The 24687-nt window shown below is 50.8% G+C and overlaps 1 protein-coding gene and 1 non-coding gene across 8 annotated transcripts in view; both read right to left on the bottom strand.

Moving 5' to 3' along the window:
• Nucleotides 1–213: 213 nt before the first annotated feature.
• MED24 (mediator complex subunit 24) overlaps nt 214–24687 on the bottom strand; it is a 32661-nt gene continuing 8187 nt past the window's right edge. For 2 of the 7 annotated variants that reach the window (XM_089901203.1, XM_089901204.1), the window contains 26 exons: nt 24107–24366; nt 23936–24018; nt 14157–14195; nt 13737–13810; nt 13140–13372; nt 12940–12996; nt 11384–11495; nt 11082–11232; nt 10677–10790; nt 10123–10170; nt 9632–9714; nt 9261–9347; nt 8710–8821; nt 8109–8251; nt 7283–7320; nt 6757–6869; nt 6240–6418; nt 6022–6121; nt 5527–5702; nt 3407–3671; nt 2931–3112; nt 2663–2753; nt 2253–2352; nt 1336–1416; nt 933–1081; nt 214–771 (listed from right to left, as the gene is read on the bottom strand). In XM_089901203.1, the coding sequence (XP_089757329.1) occupies nt 655–771; nt 933–1081; nt 1336–1416; nt 2253–2352; nt 2663–2753; nt 2931–3112; nt 3407–3671; nt 5527–5702; nt 6022–6121; nt 6240–6418; nt 6757–6869; nt 7283–7320; nt 8109–8251; nt 8710–8821; nt 9261–9347; nt 9632–9714; nt 10123–10170; nt 10677–10790; nt 11082–11232; nt 11384–11495; nt 12940–12996; nt 13140–13372; nt 13737–13810; nt 14157–14195; nt 23936–24018; nt 24107–24236 (3057 nt within the window). In that variant the 5' untranslated portion in view covers nt 24237–24366 and the 3' untranslated portion in view covers nt 214–654. Of the gene's footprint in view, nt 772–932; nt 1082–1335; nt 1417–2252; nt 2353–2662; nt 2754–2930; nt 3113–3406; nt 3672–5526; nt 5703–6021; nt 6122–6239; nt 6419–6756; nt 6870–7282; nt 7321–8108; nt 8252–8709; nt 8822–9260; nt 9348–9631; nt 9715–10122; nt 10171–10676; nt 10791–11081; nt 11233–11383; nt 11496–12939; nt 12997–13139; nt 13373–13736; nt 13811–14156; nt 14196–23935; nt 24019–24106; nt 24656–24687 lie in introns of those variants that run through there. The other 5 variants (XM_022558192.3, XM_089901205.1, XM_022558194.3 and 2 more) reach the window with 5 other exon arrangements.
• On the bottom strand, nt 6918–7021 carry LOC115803085 (small nucleolar RNA SNORD124). The gene has a single exon (XR_004023709.1). It is a non-coding gene; the product is annotated as a small nucleolar RNA SNORD124 (small nucleolar RNA).

Here is a 24687-nt window from a genome sequence, read left to right on the forward strand (position 1 = left end):
ACTTTGCGAGGTGGGGGGAAGTGGCAGGAGGGAATGAGGAAGGCAAGCTGCTCCCGCTGCCCCGCCCCGCCCCTACTGAGCGCACTAACAGGGACCCTGAGCCCAGCCCTCCTCTGCGCCCTCCTGCTTCCTCCAGCAGGGCCTGCAGGGGTCCAAGGCGGAGCCAGCCGTTCCCCACCCCCATCGGACACAGGCACCAACAGCACCAACAGGCACAGAGGGATCCACGAGGTCTTTATTTACAAGCCAGCCGAGGGGAACACACCCATGTAAAAAGAGATTTTATATATATATATATACGCACACACACACACATACCCTGCACCTGTAAAGTTCCCCGGAAGTAAATCCACACTTGGAAGCGGGAGGCACGCACAGGGGTCAGGCGGGAGGGCTGCAGTGAGGCCACCCGGAGCCAAGGAACCAGGCTGCTCACACGCCTCAGGTGCTGGCAGTGGGAAAGGAAATTATGAAAGAAACTGGGAGCCGTCTTAGAGGTCAGAAGTCAGGAGCAGGGGAAAGATCTGGAAACCGACTGAGGGCAGTTACATCATGTGGATATGAGCAATGATGTCTCATCTTTCCACACGTCCTTTTCTGAGGCGCCCGGGGCTGGGACCCTGCCTGCCAGCCCCTGTGGTCACTCCAAGCCCCTCAGAGAGCGGCAATGGCTTTGGCGGCCACCTGGCGGCCCAGGGGCAGGCTGAGGTCCGTGATGGCCAGAACCACCTTGGGGCTGGACATGGCTGACACCTTCACCAGTTCCGATACCTGTCAGACAGACAGACAGCTGCTCAGCAAGGTAATGGTGGGTGTGACGTCCAGGAGGAAGGAGCCCTCCCTCCTGGCTGCCGGACCCCAAGCCCTCCTGCGACGTGCTGACCCGCTCTGAGCTGGAGGGTGGGCCAGCGGCCTGGGGGCACAGCACTCACGGTGGTAAAGGGCATGAACTGCAGGATGCTGCCTCGGCCGCCCTGTTCCAGGCAGTCCACGCAGCCCTCCATGAACCACTGCGCAAACTGCGTGTGGGGGCCGGCGGTCCGAGAGCCCAGGATGGAGGAGATGAGCAGGAACAGGTTGGCTGTGAGGAAAGGGTGGCGGGGGGAAGGAGAACTCCATGAGAAGGGTTTGGGAAGAGGTCAGATTCTGGGAGAAGAAAGAAGTGCTAAGGGTGTCCCCCCAAATGGGGATGTCAAAAAGAGAAAGCACAAAGGAAAGCTGGGGGTGAGCCAGAGAGGGACGCGACGGGGGCCTGGGGGAGACAGGAGAGCTGGCAATCAGGGGGGACGGAGGGCAGAGGGGAGGAGGGTGGGGAGCAGGGCTGGGAGGCCTCACCCAGGACTCGGTTCAGCGGGTCTCTCATGTTAACCGTGTGAAGCTGGGAGGCTGACAGGTTGCTGCTCATGGAGCGGTCCGCTGTGGGGCAAGCGAGGGGCACTGAGCCAACGGCCTCCCACGGGAGCCCTCACCTGCCGGGGGTGGAGGGCCCGGCCGGAGAAGATGCTTGGGTCCAGTCACACGGGCCCCAAACACAGGCTTCCGCACAAGCAGGTAAGAGAGAACTACCATCTGGTCACGCCAGGTGCCAATCTGCGGGCTGCATACGGCTGAAACCGCTAATCCTCACATCTCCATTTTACAGACAAGGAAGCTGAGGCTAAGATTTGCTAAGTAACTAGCCAAAGGTCATGGCATCTTTCCTCTGTTCAAGTGCACAATTGGTCCCCTAGTCCCTAAAAGACCTCAGAGAAACTTCTAGGCTCAGGAGAAACCTCTGGAAACAGGAAAAATTAAACGCCACGGAAGAGTCCTTAGCAGGGAGAGGCGATGACATCTAGGGAAGCAGGTGGAGTTGGGGTGCTCTCCAGGCAGGAAGAGTGGGGAGCAGTCCCAAGTACCAGCCCAGGCCTGCTCCAGGTCTCGGGGCCTGCTTCAGGGGAAGGAAGGTCAGAGCTGTGAGTCAGTGGCACAGACTGTGACCAAGGCAGTGAACTCACTGCCGTGAGGAGTGGGGAAGGGTCAACTATGCACCCCGGGCTGGGATGGGATCTGGGCAGAAGAGCTTCAGCCCTTAGGGAGTGATCCACAGCAAGCTGTGGTTGCTCGAGGATAGGAAACAGAGCATCTGTAGGGGACAGAATGCGGCAGACTCCTACCACAGCCTCTCTGACCAGCCAGCGAGCTGCAGAGCAGCTCTCAGGAGTGAGTTCCCGGGAAAGGAAACAGCCCGCCCGGCCCGTCCACACACTCACTGGGACTCGAAAGGATATTTGCATCTTCCTCATTGGAGCTCAGCAGTCGCATCAACTTCGAGGGCTGCATGTCATCCAAGGGGAAGAGGCTGATGTAATCCTGGGGGGCAGGAGAGCCACTGTTACCCACAGCTGCATCCCCAAATCTTCCAGGACTGGAGCTCAGTTTGGAGTCAAGCCCCCATAGGCCGCAGGCAGCATCTCCAGGGGGTCAGCTTCCCTCTCCTCGCCTCTCCCACTACCCTAGGGAGAGACCCTCCCACACAGTCACCCCTGACACAGTGGCCCAGAGGCAGGGACCATGCCTGGCTGCCTGTGCCTGGGAAGGCGCCTCTTACCAGAAGAGGCTCAGTGAACATCTGCTGAACAAGCACAAGGGCAATGAATGGGGGAAGGGGCCCCTATCCTACCTCGATGTCTTCGCGCTGTCTCTTCTTTTGGCGGGAGGAGGCCTGCCCCTTGTGGGAAGAGTAGGAACTCAGGGCACACCAGACGGCCAGCCTGGCAAAGGGGTCCAGGAAAAGGGGGTAAAATCAAAGAGGCCCCAACGCGGTTTCTGTGCCCATGCTGATCAGGCCCCACCCGACAGGGCTTCCCCACAGCCCAGCTTCCTGGGTGGCCCAGGCAGGGTGCCCCACTCCAGGCTGGGGGTACTTAAGGCTCTCCACAAAATCCTACTTGGCGAGAGCGGTGCCAGGGGGGTCCATGAGGCTCTGCCACTTGGAGGAGTCGGTGAGCAGACCAGGCAGGATGTGGCCCAGCAGGACCAGGGTCACTTGCTGCATGTCCAGACAGAAGATGGAGTAGAGCAGCTCCACCGCCCGCAGCGTGTGCTCCTTCCGCGTCTCCTTCAACAGCTCCTGGAAGGACGGGGCAGAGGAGGACCGAGGAGCTGAGGGCCCTCAACGTGGGCAGTGACGTCCTGCAACTCCCTTCAGACCCCAGGAGCTCCCGAGGCGAGGACCGGCCTCTGGAGTCCAAGGAATCTTCTCTGCATTCAGTGGGCCTCGCAGAGAAGCCCCGCCGACTGGGCTGGGGGTTGAGAAGCCAGAGGACCAGACCACGCTTGGTCCCGTCAGGCGTTTTCTCAGCTGTCTCCGGCGGTCTGAGGACGCCTGTTCCCCCCAGCCCACCCCCACCCCCGACCCCAGTACCTTAATCAGGTTGTTGCAGAACCAGTAGACGCCTCCCATGTGCAGCAGGGTGTCAAAGATGTGGATGGAGCGACTGTCCACCCATCCCTTCTCCAGCACCTTAGCAAATATGTCCGTCAGCACCTCCTTGATGGGTCGCTTGGGGGGCAGCAGGTTCCAGTAGGGCATGGTGTCCATGCCCGTGGATGGGAACTTGATCTGTGTGGCCGTCTGCTGCAGCACGTCCGCACACATATGCTCCAGGATGGAGCTCATGATCACCACCCTGATGGGGGAAGGGAGGCGGGAGGTCCTGTGGTTCAGGCAGCAGCAGGTTCAATAGCTGGGGTGGGGGCAGGAACAGGCAGGCCCGACTCTTCCCAGGACTTGGGTTACGGAATTAACCCCATTCTATGCTGAGGGAGGAGACAAGGGGAAGTTGCAAACCCCTAGGAGACCTGACCCCACGAGTCCTGCTCCGGCACCAGCCTATGGGGGGCCGGGGCACTTGCCTCCCCCAGGTCATTCTAGCAATATATTCATTCATACTTTCTCTCACTCTCTCTCTCCAACTTCCTCCATCCCCCAGGCCTGGGCCCTGACAATCCTCTGGCATAAATAAATACAATCACTTCCCTCTAGGCTGAGTGCTTGCGGGGGTTCCCCACCCAGCCTTGGCCTCCTCCCAAAGTAGCTGTTACTTCCAGGACAGGGGCCCAAGGACTGCCCCACAAGACTTTTCCCGGCCGTTGGTAGCTGGGCAAATATAAATGTATATCCAGGAATTTTCTCATGAAGAGTCTTCGACAAGAAATGCAGGCCTGGGCCTGAGCGTTAACCGTTCGGGGAACACTGGGTGGCTCTGGGAGAGTCACTATGACTTTCACGGCCACTATTTCCACCTGCATGATGGAGCCACAGATTTCCCAGACAGGAGTCAGGGTGCTTTGAATGGATTACGTCACAGAAAACAGTCCATGACTTTTGCGGGGAGGACGCTGAGGGAGGGGAGGAATAAAGAGGAGACGGGATTTTACAGATCCTCCCAACCTCATTTCAGCTCAGTGTTTCCACTTCTCTTAAAAGATATCCTGATGGCTACCTTGTGGGTCATCACTCATAACTCATTGCTTGGTGCATGCCCACGTTCACAGCAGCACTATTTACAAATGCCGAAAAGTGAAAGAAACCCACGTGTCCATCAACCAAGGGATGGATAAGCAAAATGTAGTATATACATACAATCCAGCCTTAAAAAGGAAGGAAATTCTGACACATGCAATGACATGGTTGAACCTTGGGGACATTACACAAAGTGAGATATGCCCGCCACAAAAAGACAAACACTACATGACTCCACTTACATGGGGTACCTAAAGAAATCAAATTCATAGAAACAGAAGGTAGGACAGTGGTTGCCAGGGGCTGGGGGAAGGACAGGAAGGGGTGTTGTTTAACGGGTCCAGGTTCAGATTTACAAGATGAGAAAGTTCTGGATATCTGTTCCACAACAGTGTGAATATACTTAACACACTACTGAACTGTGCCCTTAAAAATGGCTAAGGTGGTAAACTTTATGTTATGTATTTTTCACCATAGTTTTTTTAAAAAGCTTATTGGATGGGCAAATGAACCAACACCACTGAACTCAACACAGCTGAAGTCGCTAGGGAGGTCCTCCAGGTCCCTGAAAAGCCCAGGCAGGAAAATGGCACAGAAGATGGCTGGGCCTGGAGGGGCAGGGTAGGGAGGGGGTGGACAGACCCAAGGCCTATAAGATCTACAGATGGGCTCACAGTTCCTTAAGAGTGACAGAGCTAAGATAACCATTCCATTCTGGCAAGCCAGCTCCCCAGGACTCGAGCCCTTTGAGGGCAGGAATCATAGCCATGCGGGGCCTGTAGTTCTGGCGCACACGCAGCGGGTGCTGGATGGTAACACTCCCGGCAGAGACACACACTAAGCGTTGCTGAGTCAGTGAGTGAAGACGTGATTGAGAACGTGAGTGAGTGAGGAAGAGACTGAGCAGGTGAGCGGCACGCTTGGGAAGGTAAGAGAAGAGGAAGAGAGTGGTTTCCGGAGGCGCTGGCCTCTCAGGACAGACCTGCAGAGTTCCAGAAGGGAGGGGACGGGCCGCTGACCTCTCGTTGTAGAACTGCAGGGTGTTCTCGCTGTACAGCGGCCCTGCCAGCTGGCGGATCATCTGCAGTGACTTCTCACGCTCGTCCAGGCCCAGCATCCGCACGTGGGCCACAAGCCAGGCCACAGCGCACACTGCCAGGCTGCACACCTTCCCCTTGATGTTATCCGTGATTTTCTGGGGGGGGAGGGGGGGAAGGGTGACGGGTCCACCCTCTCCCCTTCCCTGGCCACCACCCGCCCCGGCCTCCGTGGGCAGCTCAGCGCGGCAGTGGGATCCAGGGCCATGTTCCACGCCTCTTTTCACCACAGGTCTGATTTTCCCCAAGTTCCCTGCGGGGGACGGAGCAGCTAACACTATGACTACGAGAAAGATCAAGAGCCACACACAGGCTCCTGGATTAAGGGCCTTTTCGTTCTTAGGAAATCTAACAAGCTATCGAAGACTGCCTCTGTGTCTCAGGGAAGAGAGAAGGCCGCTGGAAAGGTGGGGCTACCTGGATGGACTCAAAGGCCAGCACCCCATTCTCCCAGGCATTGAGGATTTCCAAGATGGCCGCCGAAATGTTGAGACAGGCTTCATGCCACTTCATCTGCCTACAAGAGGGTGGGAATGGGAGAAAAATCACCACTGGGGGGCGTGGGATGGGCTGAGGGAGAGGGTCTGGGCCCTACCCGCACTACCACCCTTGGAGTGGGCGCCCAGGCCACTGACACCAGCTTTATCTCCGAGGAATTGTTGAGCAGAGCCACCAGGGACTCCACTTTGGTGGAGTCGGGCCGGAAGCAGGGGTGGTCAGGGTTCAGGATTTTTCCCTCCTCGGGCATGCAGGTCTGCATCCAGGTCTCAAAGAAGAACACCTCTCCTCCCGTGTTTGACTCGGACAGGATCACCTGAGAAAGGAGGGGGTGGGGAGGTGCAGCACCCTGCACCTCTCTTCCTGCCCACTGGCTTCCCCGCTCCCAGCCTGAAGAACTGGGGACAAATTGGTCTGAGGGGGAAAGACAGGGGCTATGCTGCCACCTAGTGGTGGGTGTGGAACTGAAGGATTCAGGACATGACAAGGGGGCATCTATTGACTTGGGGCGGGGGCATCTGATTTCTGCAGCCAGGAGAACTGGCTTGGGACATTGACGGGGGTGGGGTAGGGGTGTGAGGTGGGGAGAGTTATTGGCTGTTACCTTCCCCTTTGTCCCAAGTGCCCCAATCCTGACTGCTCCCCGTCACTCACCTCTGAGCCATAGGTCTGGGCCACGTGGCACAGCATGAGAAAGGAGATGTCAAAGAGCAAGGCTCGAACTGAGGCCGCCTTGGCTGTGAAGGATGAAAAGGCTGACCCCCAGCCTAGGGCAGGGGCCCAAAGGCCTTGTCTGGGTCGGGAGGGGCTCAGGATCTGCCTCAAGGAAGGTCAGGGACCGAGTGGCTCCTTCAAAGCTCTGAGGCTCAGAATCCTTTTCTTGAGTCTCAGTTGGAACATCATCCCTTCCTTGGAACCAAAGACTCCTGAACCCTCCTTTCCCCCAACACCTGACCAAATCGTAACGGGGGATGGAGAGAGACAAAGGGTGGTTTTGGGAAGAATGCTTTTCCCAGCATGACCCTCTTTCAAGGCTCCCCAAAAGCTTCAGTCAGTCATCCCTAGGGGAGAACACAGCCTCCCCAGGATGAGCAAAAGTGTCCTCTTCCCTCCCCTGTTCTCTCCCTCCACACCCCTCCTTCAGCACCACTGGGCCTGGGGGTGTGTGGAGCTGACTTACTGCTTTCTTCACTGCGGTGTGTCGTGAATTCATTCAAACTGCAGAAGGAATGGAGACAGGTTGCATCAACCAGGGCAAGGGCTGGGCAGCGGCTGGGGTCAGGGGCTCTGCCCACTCAGAGAGGCGGTCACTAGAGTCTGAATTATGGGTTCAACTTAAAAGGAACACCATTGCTACAGAAACAAGAACTCTTTCTATTTTTAAAAGATTTCCAAGGCCTAGAGAATGGCTCGCTGAATGGAACAACATTCTACACATCAAATTCCAGGTCAATCCAAAAAGTCAGCAGAATTTGAGAGTCCCTTATTAATAAGTGGGTATGAACACCATCCCTCCACACCTGCTGTCCAACACCTCGTCACCTTGCCAAACACCTGCACTCCATCCTCAGCTGAAGAGAAAACAGCACTTCAGGTTCAGAGAACGGGCCCTTCCCCCAGGTCTCCAGCTGGGATGTTCTGCCTTGGCATCTCTGGGGAGACTCAGACCCCAGTGCCTCGCCCTTATTCTGCCACCTCCTCCTTTGTTTTTTGCTTTCTTTCTTTTTAATATTTATTTATTTATATTTGGCTGTGCCGGGTCTTAGTCGCGGCACACGGGATCTTCACTGCAGCATGTGGGATCTTTCAGTTGCGGCATGTGAACTTAGTTGTGGCATGTGAACTCTTAGTTGCGGCATGTGGGATCTAGTTCCCTGACAAGGGATCGAACCCAGGCCCCCTGCATTGGGAGCACAGAGTCTTAGCCACTGGGCCACCAGGGAAGTCCCCACCTCCTCCTTCACACATGCCTCCCAGACCCTGGTCAGGGGCTCAGGCTTCCTTACTTGATGAATTTCCGGGCAAAGGACTTAAGCTTCCCAGTGGCCGCAGCAGCAGCCAGCAGCAAGTCCAGGCTCTTCCCGGACAGCATGTGGCCCAGGACCCCCAGCAGCCCCTCCGGGGACTTGGAGTGGTCTGCATCCATTGTCTGGGGACAAGACAGGAAACCAAGTCCTGAAGAACACTGAAGACCCCCCCAGATACAGCCTAGCCACAGTTTCTCTCTCTGCATGTCTCCATTAAACGGGATACCAGGACCTGCCATTTAATCGACATCTGACTCCAATCTGGAAATCCGTTCCTTAAATTCTTTGCTCTCCGATCCATTCCTCTCGACTAAACTGGGACGATGGCGCTGGAGTCAGGATGGGCGAGGTCTCTGCTGTGCGATTCAGCGCTGTTTCCACACCCACCACAGCGCCTGGCTGACCAGTGAAGCTCAACAAACACTTGTTTCCAGGGGCGCTTCCCTCACCTTCCCCCTTTCTCTACTTCCAAAGTAACCAGAAGAGAGAGAGGTCCGTGGCCTATTTACTTATCTGGAAGAAGAGGGAAACTGGAAAGAGGGAAGGTATGCCCCTGGTGGCAAGGGAACAGCGCACTCACTTTGAGGATGTTGGTGACGGTGGGCTCCGCGCGGAGGATCAGCCCGGGGTTGGGCTGGATGTTGGCATTTTCATCTGATTTCAGCTGGGGTGCGTGCTCCCGGTCTGCTTTGCTGTGGCCACAAGAGAAGGTAAGGGAACAGAGATGAATTCCTGACACGCTCCTTAGTCCAGGCCCAGGAGCAGAGGCACAGAGAAGGCGCGAAGCACATAAGCACCACGGGCTCGGGTGATGCCTATGAAAGTGCGTCCAGTATCGCAACTGCTTCAAATCGTCTCTAGTCATTACCTCTGTTTTGAAAGTTCATTTAAGACTGAAGGAAGTCTTACAATTTCTACTTCGATCACAAAGGAGGGCGAGAGTTAAAGCCCTAACAGTGCAAAACCCTGGTCTGCAGAAATCAGTGTCTCCTGTCCCTGGTAACCCTAGGTGTGGTTCCCGTCACCCACACTCAAGCCCTCGACAGGAGGGAAAAGGCACCCAGCAGCCCAGTCTGGACATGAGGCGGGTGGTCAAGGGGCCCTTGGGCCAGCCCGGGAGTTCATACTTACCGCTTGGCCATGAGGTTGTTCGTACTGGCTTCAGACAGAAGCCCCTGCTTGCTACATTCTTGGAGTAGGAAATTTGTACAGTCACAGCTGTGAGGGAAAAAGATGATGGGGGGCCTAGGCATACTGCAGGGATTATGGAGGGCGAGCCGTGAGGCCCTGCCCAACATCCTCCCTCCTTTAGGGTGAAGAACATTTTGAGTGCCTGAGGGGAGGCAGAGGGGCTTGGGCACTCGGCAACCACAAGGCTGCTGCCTCCTGCCCCTGCCGAGAGGAGGAACACGGAGCCGGTCCCCGGTGCTGATCTGGCACAAAGAGCAGGGGAAGAGCCGGAACTCCTTCCAGTACAGCGAGGTGAGCAGGGGACCTCATACTTGCAGCGCTGGTCGGCTTTGTCCAGCAAGGGTGTGAGCTTCAGCAGGAACTCAAAAGCAGAACTGACATCCTCGGTAAAGTCCTGCAAAGAGACAGAAACTGCCATCTGGCTTCCAGGTCCTCCGCCCACCCGTGGCCCGTGATGCAGGCTCACAATGACACCCTGCTGGGTACAGCAGCCTACAGGTCGGCCGTGCCCACCGCTGGCTTCCAGCGACTGGACGAGGACAGCACGGGGCATCACTGCTCCCTGCCATCTCGGCCCTGGTCATCCCGGGCGCCCTCGCCTCCGGAGCAGCCTGGCTGCCTTCTGTGCGTGGATGCCCACGGATGCTCGGGGGACACCCCCACTTCCAGCCCTCCCCAGCACAAGAACGCGCTACCGCCCAGGTAGGGCCAAGTGACCCTTCCCTTGCCCTTGTTTCTCCAGAGCTGTAACAAGGATTCACCTGTTCCCATGCCAACTCCCCATCTCATTTCTTTAACTTACCTTGTCCCCATGGGAGTATTTCTTCAACTTCACCAAAACCTGTGGAATCTACAGGGTGAGGCAGGGGGAAAAACAGGAAGCTCAATTTCTTCTCTCTTTCACCCAGAACGAAAGGCATCCCTTCCGCCCCCTGCTCTGGGTTGAGACAGGAACACTCCTGCCCTGGAAGTGAAAGCGCTCAAAGAGCCAAATGCAAAAGCTGACGTCTAGCCAAGCGCCCGCTGCCCTCAGCCCGCAGGGCCCAGGAACCCCGCACTTCCGTGGCTCAACAAGGAAATGCTCTAAGTGAAAGTGGGCTCCCGGAGCTGCCCCGTGCCAACATGGCTGATGACCAAGCTCCCAGCACCTGTGGGCCAAGACATGGCAGAGGCCTGCCAAGCAGGCTGAACAGCCCTGGGACCTTCAGGGAAAATCAGGGCAACTTGTGCTGGGGGACCTGGCAAGCTGGGCATGAAGTCAGCGGGGAGAAATGCGGGGCAAAGGTCCAGGGTGTCTCCGCTCTTCCTGAGAACCATTCTGAGACTGGCTCTCCGTGGCTCCCACGTCCCAGGTACCTTGAGGAAAGTGAAAGCTGTCCACTTGAGCTCCCCCGTGCCCTCAGGAGACTCGATAAGGCCCACGAAGCAGGCTTTCCAGATCTCCAGGACAAAGAGCGGGGTGGGGATATGCTGTGGGAGACCCAAGGGAGAGCATAAGAGGGCGCCCACCCCCCTCCCGTCTCCTGACCCCCGGGGGTCAGTGGGTCACAGGAGGGCAGCACAGGCACCTCCCCGACTCTTGTGCAAGAACCAGGGACAGCAGGTGACATGGCAGAACCATTCCACCTGACAGAACCATGCACGTTCCACCACGAATTAGGAGAAACCCTATTTCTCCCCTGAAAGACCAGAAGAATCCTCCCTCCCGCCCCCGCACAGCCAGCCCGCCCCGGGGACAGAGAAGCAGCGCTGGCCTCCCACCTGCATGCGTTGCACCATCACCAGCTGCTCCACCAGGGGCTGTGTCTCGCCGGTCAGGTTCACGGTGCCCTCAAGCAGGACCACCGCGTGGACTGTGGGGAAGCCAGTCTTGTGCAGCCGCTCAGAGTGCACGGACAGCATGGTGGGGATGCTGAGGGGACACAGAGGGGACAGTGTGCGGGCAGTAAGGGAGAGTCAGAGAGGAGGTGAGAGCAGAGGGGTCAGGGCCAGAGGCCACATCTTCCCCCCCATACCCGGGCCTTTCCTCTCTCCCTTCACCGGATCCCCCTGGGAGCAGGTACCTCCTAATGAGCGTGCCACACTGCTCAGCCTGGCTCCGGAGCTGGGGGCTGCTGAGATTGGCCAGGATCTCCCCAAGCTTCAAGAGACAATGCTCGATGGCAGTCCAGGAGGCTGGCAGAGAAAAGAAAATGCAGAGAATCATGGGGAGCAGAGGAGAGAGAGAGACTGGCCCCAAACTCCTTGACTTGGCACCCCCTGGGCCCACAAAAACCACGCAGGGAGGCTTCCCCCGAGGATGGCATGGAAGCTAGGGGCCTGAGGGCAGCATGCACTGTTTCCAGAAGGGGGGTGAGCACCAATGATGAAGCCACTAGAAACGATCCCCAGAAGCCCGATTCCTTAGGGGTCGCCCACAGCTGACTTCAGAAACTAGGTACGGCAGAAGACAGGCAGTGACAGAGAGAGGCCCAGGGGGCTTGCAGTCCAGTGGCCAGAACAGGGAGGTGACCACAAATCATTTCGAGAGTGGGCCAGCTTTGCAAGCGGCCACCGCTCTCCACCGCAGTCAAGCTGGATTCCTAAACAGCCTTCTGTGTTCACCTGCTCCCTGTCTGGGCCTTTGCTCTCGCTGTTCTCCCCTCTGAAAAGCCCCTCCTACTCACCTTCTCCCCTCACACAGTCACTACCCTGCGAGTCTATGTTCAAGCCCCGGCTCCTTTAACAACTTACCCAACTGGTCCAACCCACTGACCTCTTACTCCTAAATGCCTGGACTCATGGTCTATACCACATAGTTTGGCACTTATAAGTCACTTATCCTAGTTACACTTCCAGAGGGTCAAATGATGAATAATGGCACCAACTAGCCCATTAACCTCCATGTAGCATAGGGGAAAAAAAACAAAAAGATAAGACCTGAGATCCAATAAAATTAAGTTAAAAGTTCATTCATTTTTCAGCCAATAAACATTTGTCAAGCGCTCAAAATAGACAAACTGTCAACATAGCCCACTTTTACATAGTGATCATCTTCCTGGACTTTTCATAGCCAATAGCCATATTTTGAGAAGTAATGAATATACTAATCCTGTAACAAGTTCTTCAACCAGGTCCTAGAGACCTGGGTGCAACCCACCCCGGCATTCTCGTTACTGGAGAACAAGCGATCCTTAGGTGGCCCCGAGCCTCATTAGCAAGACCGTGGCCTTCAGGCCCCACGTCCAGAAATACCCGTCTTCCCTCCCACCAGGTGATCCGTCTGATCCCGGGCTCTGGAGGGTTCCAGCGTTTAACATCTGTGCTTGAGTAGACAGGCGTATGGCTCAACAGGCCTGGCAGCAGGCAGGCACTGCATTTAAAGGGATGTTTTAGGCAGCACTCAAACACAAAAGTTATTTGCTTTCAGATGAGTAACATGGAGACAAACACAGCGATGGATGGCGTGCTTGTCTTGACCTCTCGTTTTTTCCATGTATATCATGTACTAGCCTTGCTCCCCACTAGCACGTACACTTGTTGAGGGCAGGGACCCTGCCACATGCCCCTTCGGTAGCCCCCCGCCCCCACCCCCAGCACCTGGCACAGTGCTGGGCATACAATAATGCTCAGTAAATACCTGTTGGTTGATTGGCTCGGGTGCCACCCTGCCCAAGTCCCTGGGATGTATGCAATGCTTATGGGGAGAAAAAAAAGGAAGTGGGATGATTTCAGATCCTCCTGGAAAAAAGTGGGATGGCATCCTGCCTCTCCCCTCTCAATTAAAGAACCGGCTATGGGAGCAGTGACGGGTGGGGCTCAGGGAACCAGGGGACATACAGGCCTCCTCTAGTTTGGCGATGTGGAGCAGGGCCCGGTTCTTGGTGCTGCTGAGGGTCTTCTCCAGGCGCTGCAGGCACATGGCAAGCTGCTTCTCACCAGCCGCTGGGGTGCCGGCCTCCAGCCCCTCCCGGAGCCGCTCTGCAGAGGCTGCGGTGCAGCGCAGCAGCCAGTGGAGGGCGCTGAGAAGGGCCCGGCACAGCCCGATGCACTCCTCTGCTTTGCCGTGACAGCTACCGGGAAAGGATGCAAAATCTGTCTTTGATCCAAAGGCTGAAATCCGACCCACACCCATGTTCCCCAGAGTGCCTGGCACTCCCTTACTAGGGAAGAAAGTTGGGAAGCTTGCAAAGTCCTGGGGAAGACTGCCCTGTTGGCTTTCACTGGATAAGATTTCAAATGAGTTACTCCAAATAGAGAAGAGGCACTTTAGTCCTAAGGGAGTAAGTAGAAAAAGACGTGGATGGGTGGGTGCAGACGAGCAGGTGGGAAGAAGTGTGGGAACCAACAGAGGTGGTCTGAGCCTATATGCCGGGAGCTTCTCCTTTACACTAAGATAATGCTGGAAGGTGGTGAGCTCCTCATCCCTGCCATTACCTCAGTCGGTCACAAAACATGTCCATGATATCCAGCAAAGCCTGGACACACAGGTCCCGGGAAAAGTCATCAAACTGTGGAGAGAACAGTGGCGATGCGACGGGGTGTCCCAGTCACCCCCCAGTCTCAAACATGAGGCAGTTGGCGCATTCAGGAGTCCTGCTCATCTTTCCTCCAACCCCAGGTTTCAGACTCGGCAGCCTTTCAACATTGGAAATCGGCTCCTAATTGCCGGTGCCCACTTCCTAGATCCCCCTCCCTCTAATGGGAGGCAGCCATGCCAGCCAGAGGCATGCTGTGCCACCTGCCCAGCCACAGAGGCCACTCCATCAGAGCAGTCAAGGAGGTGGGGCCCCATCTGTCACTACCATATCTCTGTCCCCCATCCCCCATCTAGCTTGTAAGTATCTATGGTCATACCTTACTGATAGCTGTGAGGACGGAGGAGTAGGACACCATCTGGAGGGAAAGAAGAAAGATAAAGTTCAGAAAACTGGTGTCTGAGGGGAACAACACAGTTGAGAGGAACAAAACACAGACACTTAAAGTTGCTCCTAAAATCTCAACCCCTTCAAGAGGCCTTCCACAAGCCCAGAGGCAGTAACACCAGGCACTGTGCCCATCCCTGCTTCCATCAAACTCACTATGATTGACAGCACCAGCATAAACCCACTAAGAAGATGATTTGGGAGTATTCAAAGGGGCCATGTTTCATGTTCACCTGCCACACCCTGTCCACCGTATAGTACAAGGTTTGACTGCTGGTGGGCAGAAGAATGGACACGAGTGAGGTCAGTTACTCTACTCCTGCAACTCCTACCAAGGGTGATCTTATCTGGACAAGAACTGGAGACATACGAACTGCTCTTACAATGAACAGGTAGTAACTCCACTTTAAAATAGGAAGTGAATTTTAATACACATACTCATTCTCTAGGATACCTCCAGGACACCACCCAAAGCTGAAATCCTTTCTCGGTGCTCCAAGTAATCCCCTTAGACCCATCATTACACAGTGGGTACCTGCTGCCCCCACCAAACTAGGAGCTCCTTGAAGACAAGGGTGCTTAGGGAGGGTGGGAGGGAGACGCAAGAGGGAGGAGATACGGGGATATATGTATACATATAGCTGATTCACTTTGTTATACAGCAGAAACTAACACAACGTTGTAAAGCAATTATACTCCAATAAAGATGTTAAAAAAAAAAAAGACAAGGGTGATTTTACTCAGTGACCACCATCAACTTGTTGATGTTTGTAGAATGAATAAGTAAAACACACCTTTAGATCAATATTTCTCAAAGTACCTTCCAAAGCTGCACTGTCCAATAGGGAAGCCACTAGCCACATATGGCTGCTTAAGTTTAAATTAAAGTTAAATAACATTAAAAATTCAGTTCCTTAGTCGTAGTAACCACATTTCACGTGCTCAACAGCCACATGGGGCTAGTGGCTGCTGTACTGGACAGCGCAGATACAGAACATTTTTATCACTGTAGAAAGTTCTATTGGGTGATGCTGTTCCAAAGGGTCCTCAAGATGTTAAAAACTTTTACACACGCACACACATACACAGAGCTTCTGTGTGATATGAATTTGAGAAACCCTGAAATAAACATATACAGAGAGCTTTTTTTAAGGGTTCTTTTAGTAAAGAGCTTTCTTTACTGTAGGACTGCTCTTACCCATAATAATATACTTGTATACAATGAGACTCTCTAAGATCACTGGAGATGAAGCAAGCAATATTTTTCCAATTTACTTGACCAAGGAATCTCATTTAACTAGTACCTGCAAAACACATTTCGCAAAATGCCACCTGAACAGCAAGATCCCTGAGGACAGAAATAGCGTTAAATTTATATGTTTCCCTAGAACCTAGTCTAGGGCCTACCACATAGTAGGACTGCTTTGGTTTGATGAATTCTAGTAACTAGCATTCTGAAAAAATTTTACCATAACACAAATTTCTATTAGTAAAACCTATTATCACCATTGTAAGATTGGAGATGTAGTTCAAAAGAAATAATCTGTCCTGAATGAAATCAAACCTAACAGAGAGCTTTTAAGTTGTCATATTTTTAAAAAATAATTATAGCGGGCTTCCCTGGTGGCGCAGTGGTTGAGAGTCCACCTGCCGATGCAGGGGACACGGGTTCGTGCCCCGGTCCGGGAAGATCCCACGTGCCGCAGAGCGGCTGGGCCCATGAGCCATGGCCGCTGAGCCTGCGCGTCCGGAGCCTGTGCTCCGCAACGGGAGAGGCCACAACAGTGAGAGGCCCGCGTACCGCAAAAAAAAAAAAAAAATTATAGCATGCTGATCAAATATGAATAATACTATAGAAAATAGTTACAACTCTATACTCAAAATCAGTGGCAAAATATACCAAAATAAAAAGCAGAATACAATGCCAGAAACTGTCAGGATAATCACCTGCCTCATAGGTTGTCTTCACTAGAGGAAAAGAAATTTCCAAAGATTTAAGAAGAAAGCTAGGGCTTCCCTGGTGGCGCAGTGGTTAAGAATCCGCCTGCCAATGCAGGGGACACGGGTTCGAGCCCTGGTCCAGGAAGATCTCACATGCCGCGGAGCAACTAAGCCCATGCGCCACAACAACTGAGCCTACGCTCTAGAGCCTGCGAGCCACAACTACTGAAGCCTGTGCACCTAGAGCCCGTGCTCTGCGGCAAGAGAAGCCACTGCAATGAGAAGCCCGTGCACCGCAAGGAAGAGTAGCCCCCGCTCGCCGCAACTAGAGAAAGCCCGCGCGCAGCAACGAAGACCGGATGCAGCCAAAAATAATAAATAATTTTTTTTAAAAAAAGAAGAAAGCTAAGTCACCCTCAATGACTCAGTATGGCAAATTTTACATGCTTGGCAATGCCTTCCATGTATAATTTCTCCCTCACATGAACAGGCTGCTCTCTGTTCAGACATTTTTTAACCAGTATTCTTGGATAAAGAGGAGCAAAACACACAGAGGACTTAAATACGCAATTAGTGTTTAGCGCCACTCTCAGCGGGTCATGCTGTGAAGCACTAGCTGGTGTCTGACAGGGACCAGAAAGTTGGGAGCCTGCCTGGCAGGATGACCATAGCATTCCAGGCGAGTGTTTGTTTATTAATAACTGATGTCCCCATAGCAAGCTTGGAAGTGAACTGAACCTTGTTGGATACCAACCTGAAGGGGGAGCTGGACGTTTCCACTAGAAACTGACCCCAAACTACCACAAGAGAAAGTCCCAATTCTGTATGTTCTAAGGGATGTTGTTAGTTACTATAAATTTATTGTCTCCAAATTCAGAATTGTGTTCAGTGAATTTCTGCTAACAGTATCGATAAAGCCCTCTACTCTAAAGACCTAAAAATACTTTCCACATGGTGAACTGTCATTCACAGCAGGACTTATAAAACTTATCTCAGTCCTACTATATCTATCAACGTAGAAGCTCTGAACTACCACCAGCCCCCGAGGCTGGAGCCCATTGACGCAGCCCAGTGCACACCTGGCCAGCCCAGAGAGACCCTGCAGCTGCTCTCTAATCCCCCTTCCCTTCTTCATATTCTATGCCTTCAGCTACTCCTAAGGGCCCTCTACACGCACAGCACTGGACCAAAGAGCCTCTTGACTCCGAAGGAAGAATAAATTACTAATTTTGCATAGCACTTTACAAGTCATGGAGGTCTTGCATATATATTTATTTCTCACTCACTGGTACTTCAGCCTCTTCCTCTCTCTTGCCTTTGCCACCAGTTTACACATCTCAAGATTCTTCTCTTTTTAAAAGAAACTCCCGCAGACGCTATACTTCCAATTAACCACCACGCTCTCTTCACAGTCATAGGAGTTCTCTACACTCTACCTCCCCACCTTCCATTCACAATGCGACCCACTCCAATCACTTCTGTCCTTCCCACCACATGAAATCTCTCATTAAGCTCATCAACAAACTTGTTAAACCCCATGGATACTTCTCAGTTCTGATCTCGCTGACCTCTCAGCAGCATCTCACACCAGGAAACACCTCCTCATCCTTCGGTCCTCTCCTCCGTGGGCTTTGCTTTTTTTTTTGGCCACGCCTTGAGGCATGCTGATTCTTAGTTCCCCAACCAGGGATCGAACCCCCGGCCCCTGCATTGGAAGCACAGAGTCTTAACCACTGGACTGCCAGGGAAGTCCCCCCTGGGTTTTTCTTGATACCACACTCCCTTGTTTTCCTTCTCTCCTCACTGGCCCCTTCTTTTCAGACTCCTATGAGGAATTCTTTTCCTATGTGTGTTCCTTAAATGTGACTGGTTCCTTAGAAACATAGTTTGGGTCACTTCTTTGCTCCCTCTGCATGCTCTCTCTGGGTAAATCTCATCCATGCCCATAGCTTCAATTACCACCTGCGGCTGACAACTCCTAAACCGTAGCTCCAGCCCTGACCTCTCCTCCTGAGTCCCAGACATCAATGTTCTACTGCCTACTGAGTGTCTTCTCTTTGACAGCCCACACAGGCGCTTTCCACGAAACAAGGCCAGAATCAAACAAGGCATCTCCACCCCTCATCTGCAATGCTAACAACAGTCCTGCTCTTCTCCCACCATCTCCTTACGATCCCATCAGCCATCCGGATGTCCAAACCAGACACCTAGACACTGGCCTTGACTTCTTCCTCTCCCTCACACCTTTCATCCAGCTAATCACCAAGTCCTCGCAAGGCCACTTCCTAATTTGTTCTTGAATTCACCTTTTTTTTTTTTGCTGCCACTTCTCAAGTTTATGCTAGTATCATCTCTTATCTGAATCACTGCAACAGCCGACATCCGGGGCAGGAAAACAACAGCTCGCAAGCCGAATCCGGCTCATCACCTTTTTTGTAAATAAAGCTGCATCAGGACACAGCCATGTCCACTTACTTCTATATCGCCTACATGTTATAGGCCTGCTAACAGAGACCATACAGCCTGCTAAGCTGAAAGCATTTACTATCTGGTCCTTTACAGAAAAATTGTCTCCCTGCTTTCTGTCTTACCTCCCTCCAACTCATTCTTCAAACTGCAATCAGAGTGATCTTTCTAAAATTGATCCACAAATCCCCCAAATCCACAAAGTCAAGGAAACCCCAATCAAAATGCAAAAGGCCTTTTTAAGGAACTTAAGTCTAAAATCTGTCTGGAAAAGAAAATGCCTGAAAATAGCCAAGAAATTTTTGAAAACTAAAACAACTAAGGGAACACTTCCCTAACAAGATATCAAACATACTATAAAGGTATAGTAATTAAAACAGTAAAGTACTGGTACAAGAAAAGACAAGTATGTCAATGAAATATACTAGAATGTCAAGAAATAGACCCTAGTCTATAAGAGAATTTAAGATATGACAAAGAATGGCCTATTCAATAAAGGCAGTTGAGCCAATTGTCCATCTATTTGGAAAAATAAATAAATTTGGATCTCTTCCTCACACCAGAATAAGTTTTAAATGGATTAAACAAAGTGAAGTGTTGGCAGAAATTAAAGACTATATTCTGATCCTTGGAGCAGGGAAGCCCTTATGCAAGACAAAAGCCATATAGAGGAAAAAATAGTTAAACCTGACAACAAATACATATTTAAAATTCTTGGGAGGGACCTCCCTGGTGGTCCAATGGTCAAGAATCCGCCTTCCGATGCAGGGGACGCAGGTTCGATCCCTGGTCGGGGAACTAAGATCCCAAATACCGCGGGGCAACTAAGGCCGTGCGCTCTAGAGCCCGTGAGCCTGAACTAGAGAGAAGTCCACGCCCACAACGAAGATCCTGTGTGCCGCAACTAAGACCCGATGCAGCCAAATAAATAAATATTTTAAAAATTAATAATAAAATAAAATTCTGGGGAATTCCCTGGTAGTCCAGTGGTTAGGACTCCACGCTTTCACGGCCGAGGGCCTGGGTCCAATGCCTGGTTGGGGAACTAAGATCCTGCAAGGCACACTGTGCAGCCAAAATAACTAAATAAATAGAATTCTGCTAAAAAAATAAGATGATAAAGTAAAAAAGTGACAGAAAATCTAAAACATAAAAATCAGACAATGATTACAAGACAGGATATACTAAAAGACTGAAAAATTAGTAAGAATTCTTGGAGTGATGAAAATGTTCTAAATGACTGTGGTGATGGTTGCACAATTCTAGATACACTAAAAACCAGTGAATTGTACACCTTAAGTGGGTAAACTGTACGGTATGTGATTTATATCTCAAATAAAGCTGTTACTAAAACATTTAAGAAAACAAACGAATGACAGAAAAATGGGTAAATGATATTCATAAGTAATTCACACAATATACACAGAGAGCCAATAAACATGAAAAAATATGCTCAATATCACAATCATGGAAATACATCTTATAACATGTTGTCATTTTTTGCCTCTCTAGAAAATAATCTTAAAAGATTCAACCTTGGCAAAGGTGTGGGGAAATACTATCAAGCACTATGGGGCAGGTGTAAACTGATACAATCCTTTTTTTGAGGGCAGTCTGCAGGATCTACTATAATTTAGTATGTGTGCACTCTTCAAATCAGCAATTCCATTTCTAGGTATCTATCCTAGGGAAACAGTCCCAGATATGCAGAGGCAAGTACAAGAATGTTCAGTAAAACATTGACTATAACAGTAAAAAATTTAAAACAACTTAAATTACACTACATATGGAACACTAGGCAGCAGTGAAAAAGAAAAAGGTAGGGACTTCCCTGGTGGCACAGGGGTTAAGAATCTGCCTGCCAATGCAGGGGACATGGGTTTGATCCCTGGTCCAGGAAGATTCCACATGCCACAGAGCAACTAAGCCCATGTGCCACAACTACTGAGCCTGTGCTCTAGAGCCCGCGCACCACAACTACTGAAGCCCGTGCACCTAGAGCCCGTGCTCCACAACGAGAAGCCACCACGGTTGAGAAGCCCGTGCACCGCAACAAAGAGTAGCCCCACTCATCACAACTAGAGAAAGCCCGCACACAGCAATGAAGACCCAACACAGCCAAAAATAAATAAATAAAAAATAAATAAATTTATTTAAAAAAAAGAACAAGGTAGATGAATATGTGCCAACACAGAAAGCAGACTTGATGCCAAGAGGAAAAAGGAAGCATAAGAACCATGAGCCAGCTGAGGAATACTACTCAGCAATTTTTTTTTAATATTTATTTATTTATATTTATTTTTGGCTGCGTTGGGTCTTAGTTGCGGCACACGGGATCCTTGTTGAGGCATGCAAGATCTTTTGTTGCGGGTGTGCGTGCTTCTCTCTAGTTGCGGCGTGCGGGTTTTCTCTTTAGTTGTGGCGCACAGGCTCCAGGGCGCGTGGGCTCTGTAGTAGTTGTGGCATGCAGGTTCCAGAGAGTGTGGACTCTGTAGTTTGCGGCACACAGGCTCTCTAGTTGAGGCATGCGAGCTCAGTAATTGTGGCATGCGGGCTTAGTTGCCCTGCAGCTTGTGGGATCTTAGTTCCCTGACCAGGGATCAAACCCGTGTCCCCTGCATTGTAAGGTGGATTCTTTACTGCTGGACCACCAGGGAAGTCCCTACTCAGCAATTTAAAAAAAGAATGAAGGGCTTACCTGGTGGCACAGTGGTTAAGAATCCGCCCGCCAATGCAGGGGACAAGGGTTTGAGCCCTGGTCTGGGAAGATCCCACATGCCACGGAGCAACTAAGCCTGTGCGCCACAACTACTGAGCCTGTGCTCTAGAGCCTGCAAGCCACAACTACTGAGCCCACGTGCCACAACTACTGAAGCCCGTGCACCCAGATCCCATGCTCCGCAACAAGAGAGGCCACCACACCACAACCAAGAGTAGTTCCCACTCGCCCCAACTAAAGAAAGCCCACGCGCAGCAACGAAGACCCAACGCAGCCAAAAATTAATTAATTAATTAATTAAAAAAAAAAGAATGAACTACTGACATACACAACAACATAAAGCTCAGCAACATTTATGTTAAATAAAAAAAGACAGCATTAAGAGTTTATACTATATGAGTCCATTTCTATGAAATCCAAATATAGGCAATAGTAATCTATGGTGATAGAAAACACTTAGTGGACTAGAGAAGGAAAGATGGACTAGAAAAGGGTACAAGGAAACTTTCTGGGAGAATGGAAACATTCTGTATCTTATTTTGGAAGTTAGTGACATGGGTATACACAATTACTAAAACTCAATGAATTAACCTTAAGAGCTGTACGTTTTATTGCACGTTAAATAGTATATATATGTATATATATACATATATATATATATATATATATATATAAATCCTATCACACTATTCCTCCACTTAAAACCCTTTAAATGATTATTCGTCACCCTAAGATAAAGTCCAAACTCCTTACCATCACCCACAGGTCACTTATGACTTAACCTCTGCCTTTCTCTCTAAACCATTCTCCTCCTTGAAGTGCTAACCCAGCAGTTATCAAAATATGGTCCAGGAGCCCCTGGGGATCTGTGAGGTCAAAACTGTTTTTAAAATACTAAGATGTCATTTGCCTTTTTTACTCTTTTTTTTTTTTTAAAGCAATGGGATGCTTTGTGTGTGTGTGTGTTTATAAAAATTTATTTATTTTTGGCTGTGTTGGGTCTTTGTAGCTGTGTTCAGGCTTTCTCTAGTTGCAGCGAGTGGGGGTTACTCTTCATTGAGGTGTGCGGGCTTCTCATTGCGGTGGCTTCTCTTGTTGCGGAGCACGGGCTCTAGGTGCGCGAGCTTCAGTAGTTGTGGCACACAGGCTCAGCAGTTGTGGCTCGCGGGCTCTAGGGCGCAGGCTCAGTAGTTGTGGCTCACGGGCTTGGTTGCTCCACGGCATGTGGGATCTTCCTGGACCAGGGCTTGAAGCCGTGTCCTCTGCACTGGCAGGTGGATTCTTAACCACTGTACCACCAGGGAAGCCCCCGTTTTTTACTCTTATTCTCTCACAATTGTACAGTGGAATGTCCCAGAGGCTCCATGACATGTGATGACACTATGTAATTAAATGTGTCAACAATTAGAATATCTATATAACTTAGTAATGGATATTTACCAAATGACCAATTCACAATTTATAAAATCAGGCATGGGTAAAAGATCTATTCAAAGCGTAAGAGAGAGACCAATGGATTTTAATGTAACAGAGTGTTAAAAGTTCATTGATGTGATTTCACATCACCTATTGAACTTTAGTGTAATGTCAAAGAATATCTACAATTATCTGAAAGGCTTATTAAAATGTCCTTCCCTTTTCAAACTAAATACCTGATGTGTGAGGCCATGTTTCCTTCATATACTTCAGCTGAAACAGCCTACTGCAACAACTGAATGCAGAAGCAGCTGTGAGAATTCAGCTGTATTCTATTAAGTCAAAGTTAAAGAGATTTGCAAAACTGTAAAACAATGCCACCTTCCTCACTAATTTTGTTTGTTTGTTTTGTAAAATATGGTTATTTTTCATTAAAATTTTACTTATATTAATATATAATGGGTTTACTTTTTATTATTTTTAAATACATAGTTTTTACATTTCTCAGCTTTCATCTTTAAAGTGGTAAATGTGAACAGATATAATACATCTAAACAAAAGCTCTGTAGGAGACTCAATTTTTAAGAATACAAAATGTCCTGAGACCAAAACTGCTACTCTAGCCACACCACATTATTTTCAGCTCCGAAACATCATGTGAGGTCTGTCTCCCAGCCGTTGCATATGCTTTTCTCGGCTCTGTACACACTCATCAATCTGCCTGGCTAACTCCCACTCAACACTCACATCTTGGTTTAACATCACTTCCTACCTGGTTGCTCAGGCTGGATTAGGTATCCCTCCTATGTACTCCCATAGTACTCTGTCCGAGCCTACATCATAGTCCCATCCTGTGACTGACTGCTTATTCACATGACTGGATTACCCACTATACTCCTTGAGTGCTTGGATTAGACCTTGTTCACAGCTAAATCCCCAGAGCCTATGGCACCGTCTGGCACATACAAGCACCTGTGAATATTTACTGATAGAATAAGTTAATGTAATATTCATCATAACCAATGAAGTCTTATTATTTTCACAAGAAAACTGAGGCTCAGAGAAATGATGTGTTCAAACAAATTCACCTAGAAAGTGTGAGCTGACAACTGTATTCCAAGTCTTTTACCTTCAAACCCTCCTTCTCTGGCATAGGTGGAAGAGTTTACCTGGGAACTAATGGCATACTTCAGGTAGGACAGGATGAGAGGATTGGGGGAAGGTCCAATCATGGCCTGCTCCAGTAGTGCTTCTGCAAGGGGAATAACAAAGGAAGACTGAGTGGTTACAACAATTCTGGGTTTAGCCCTCCCATCCTTCCTTCCTACTTCACTTGAGACCTGCTAGGTTGAGAATGTCCCAGGTGGCTCCTTTGGGAAAGAATTTCTTCATGTTGATTGCCCACTGGTAGTCACTCCATCGCTCCTTCCAAGCTTGCAGAATGGCTTGCTTCAGGTTCACCACCTTCATGATTTTACTCTGAGGAGGCGGGGCCAGTGGCGGTCAGCCTTGAGGTGGGAGAAGTCGAGCTAGAGAAGGGGCTAGGGGATTCTGAGGAAAAGAACGGCGGGCGGGGGGAAGGGGTGCAGCACAGAGTTGACTGGAATGGAGAAGATACAGGAAGATTAAAGGGAGGCAGAACTAGAATGAGGAAAAGGAGAAAGGGGCAAAGTAGGGATCCTGTCGGGTTTTTCCCTCCTGAATCAACTTTCTCTAAACTGGAGCACTAAGAAGAGGGTGTCAAATGGGCTTAATACGAAAAATAAATGGGTACCAAGGGGTTAAGCCAGTTCCGGTTGCCTAAATACGCCCTTAGCTCTGGCTGCGTCCCTCAACCACTACCACCCCAAATCCAGATTCCCCCCCCCCCGCATTCCCTCCACCTTCCCCAACCCTAAAACTATAATTCCCTCTTTCCTTT

This window comes from Delphinapterus leucas, chromosome 19, assembly GCF_059928025.1.
Source record: "Delphinapterus leucas isolate spDelLeu-1000000601 "Yukka" chromosome 19, BTC_Dleu_Yukka2, whole genome shotgun sequence".
NCBI lineage: Eukaryota > Metazoa > Chordata > Mammalia > Artiodactyla > Monodontidae > Delphinapterus > Delphinapterus leucas.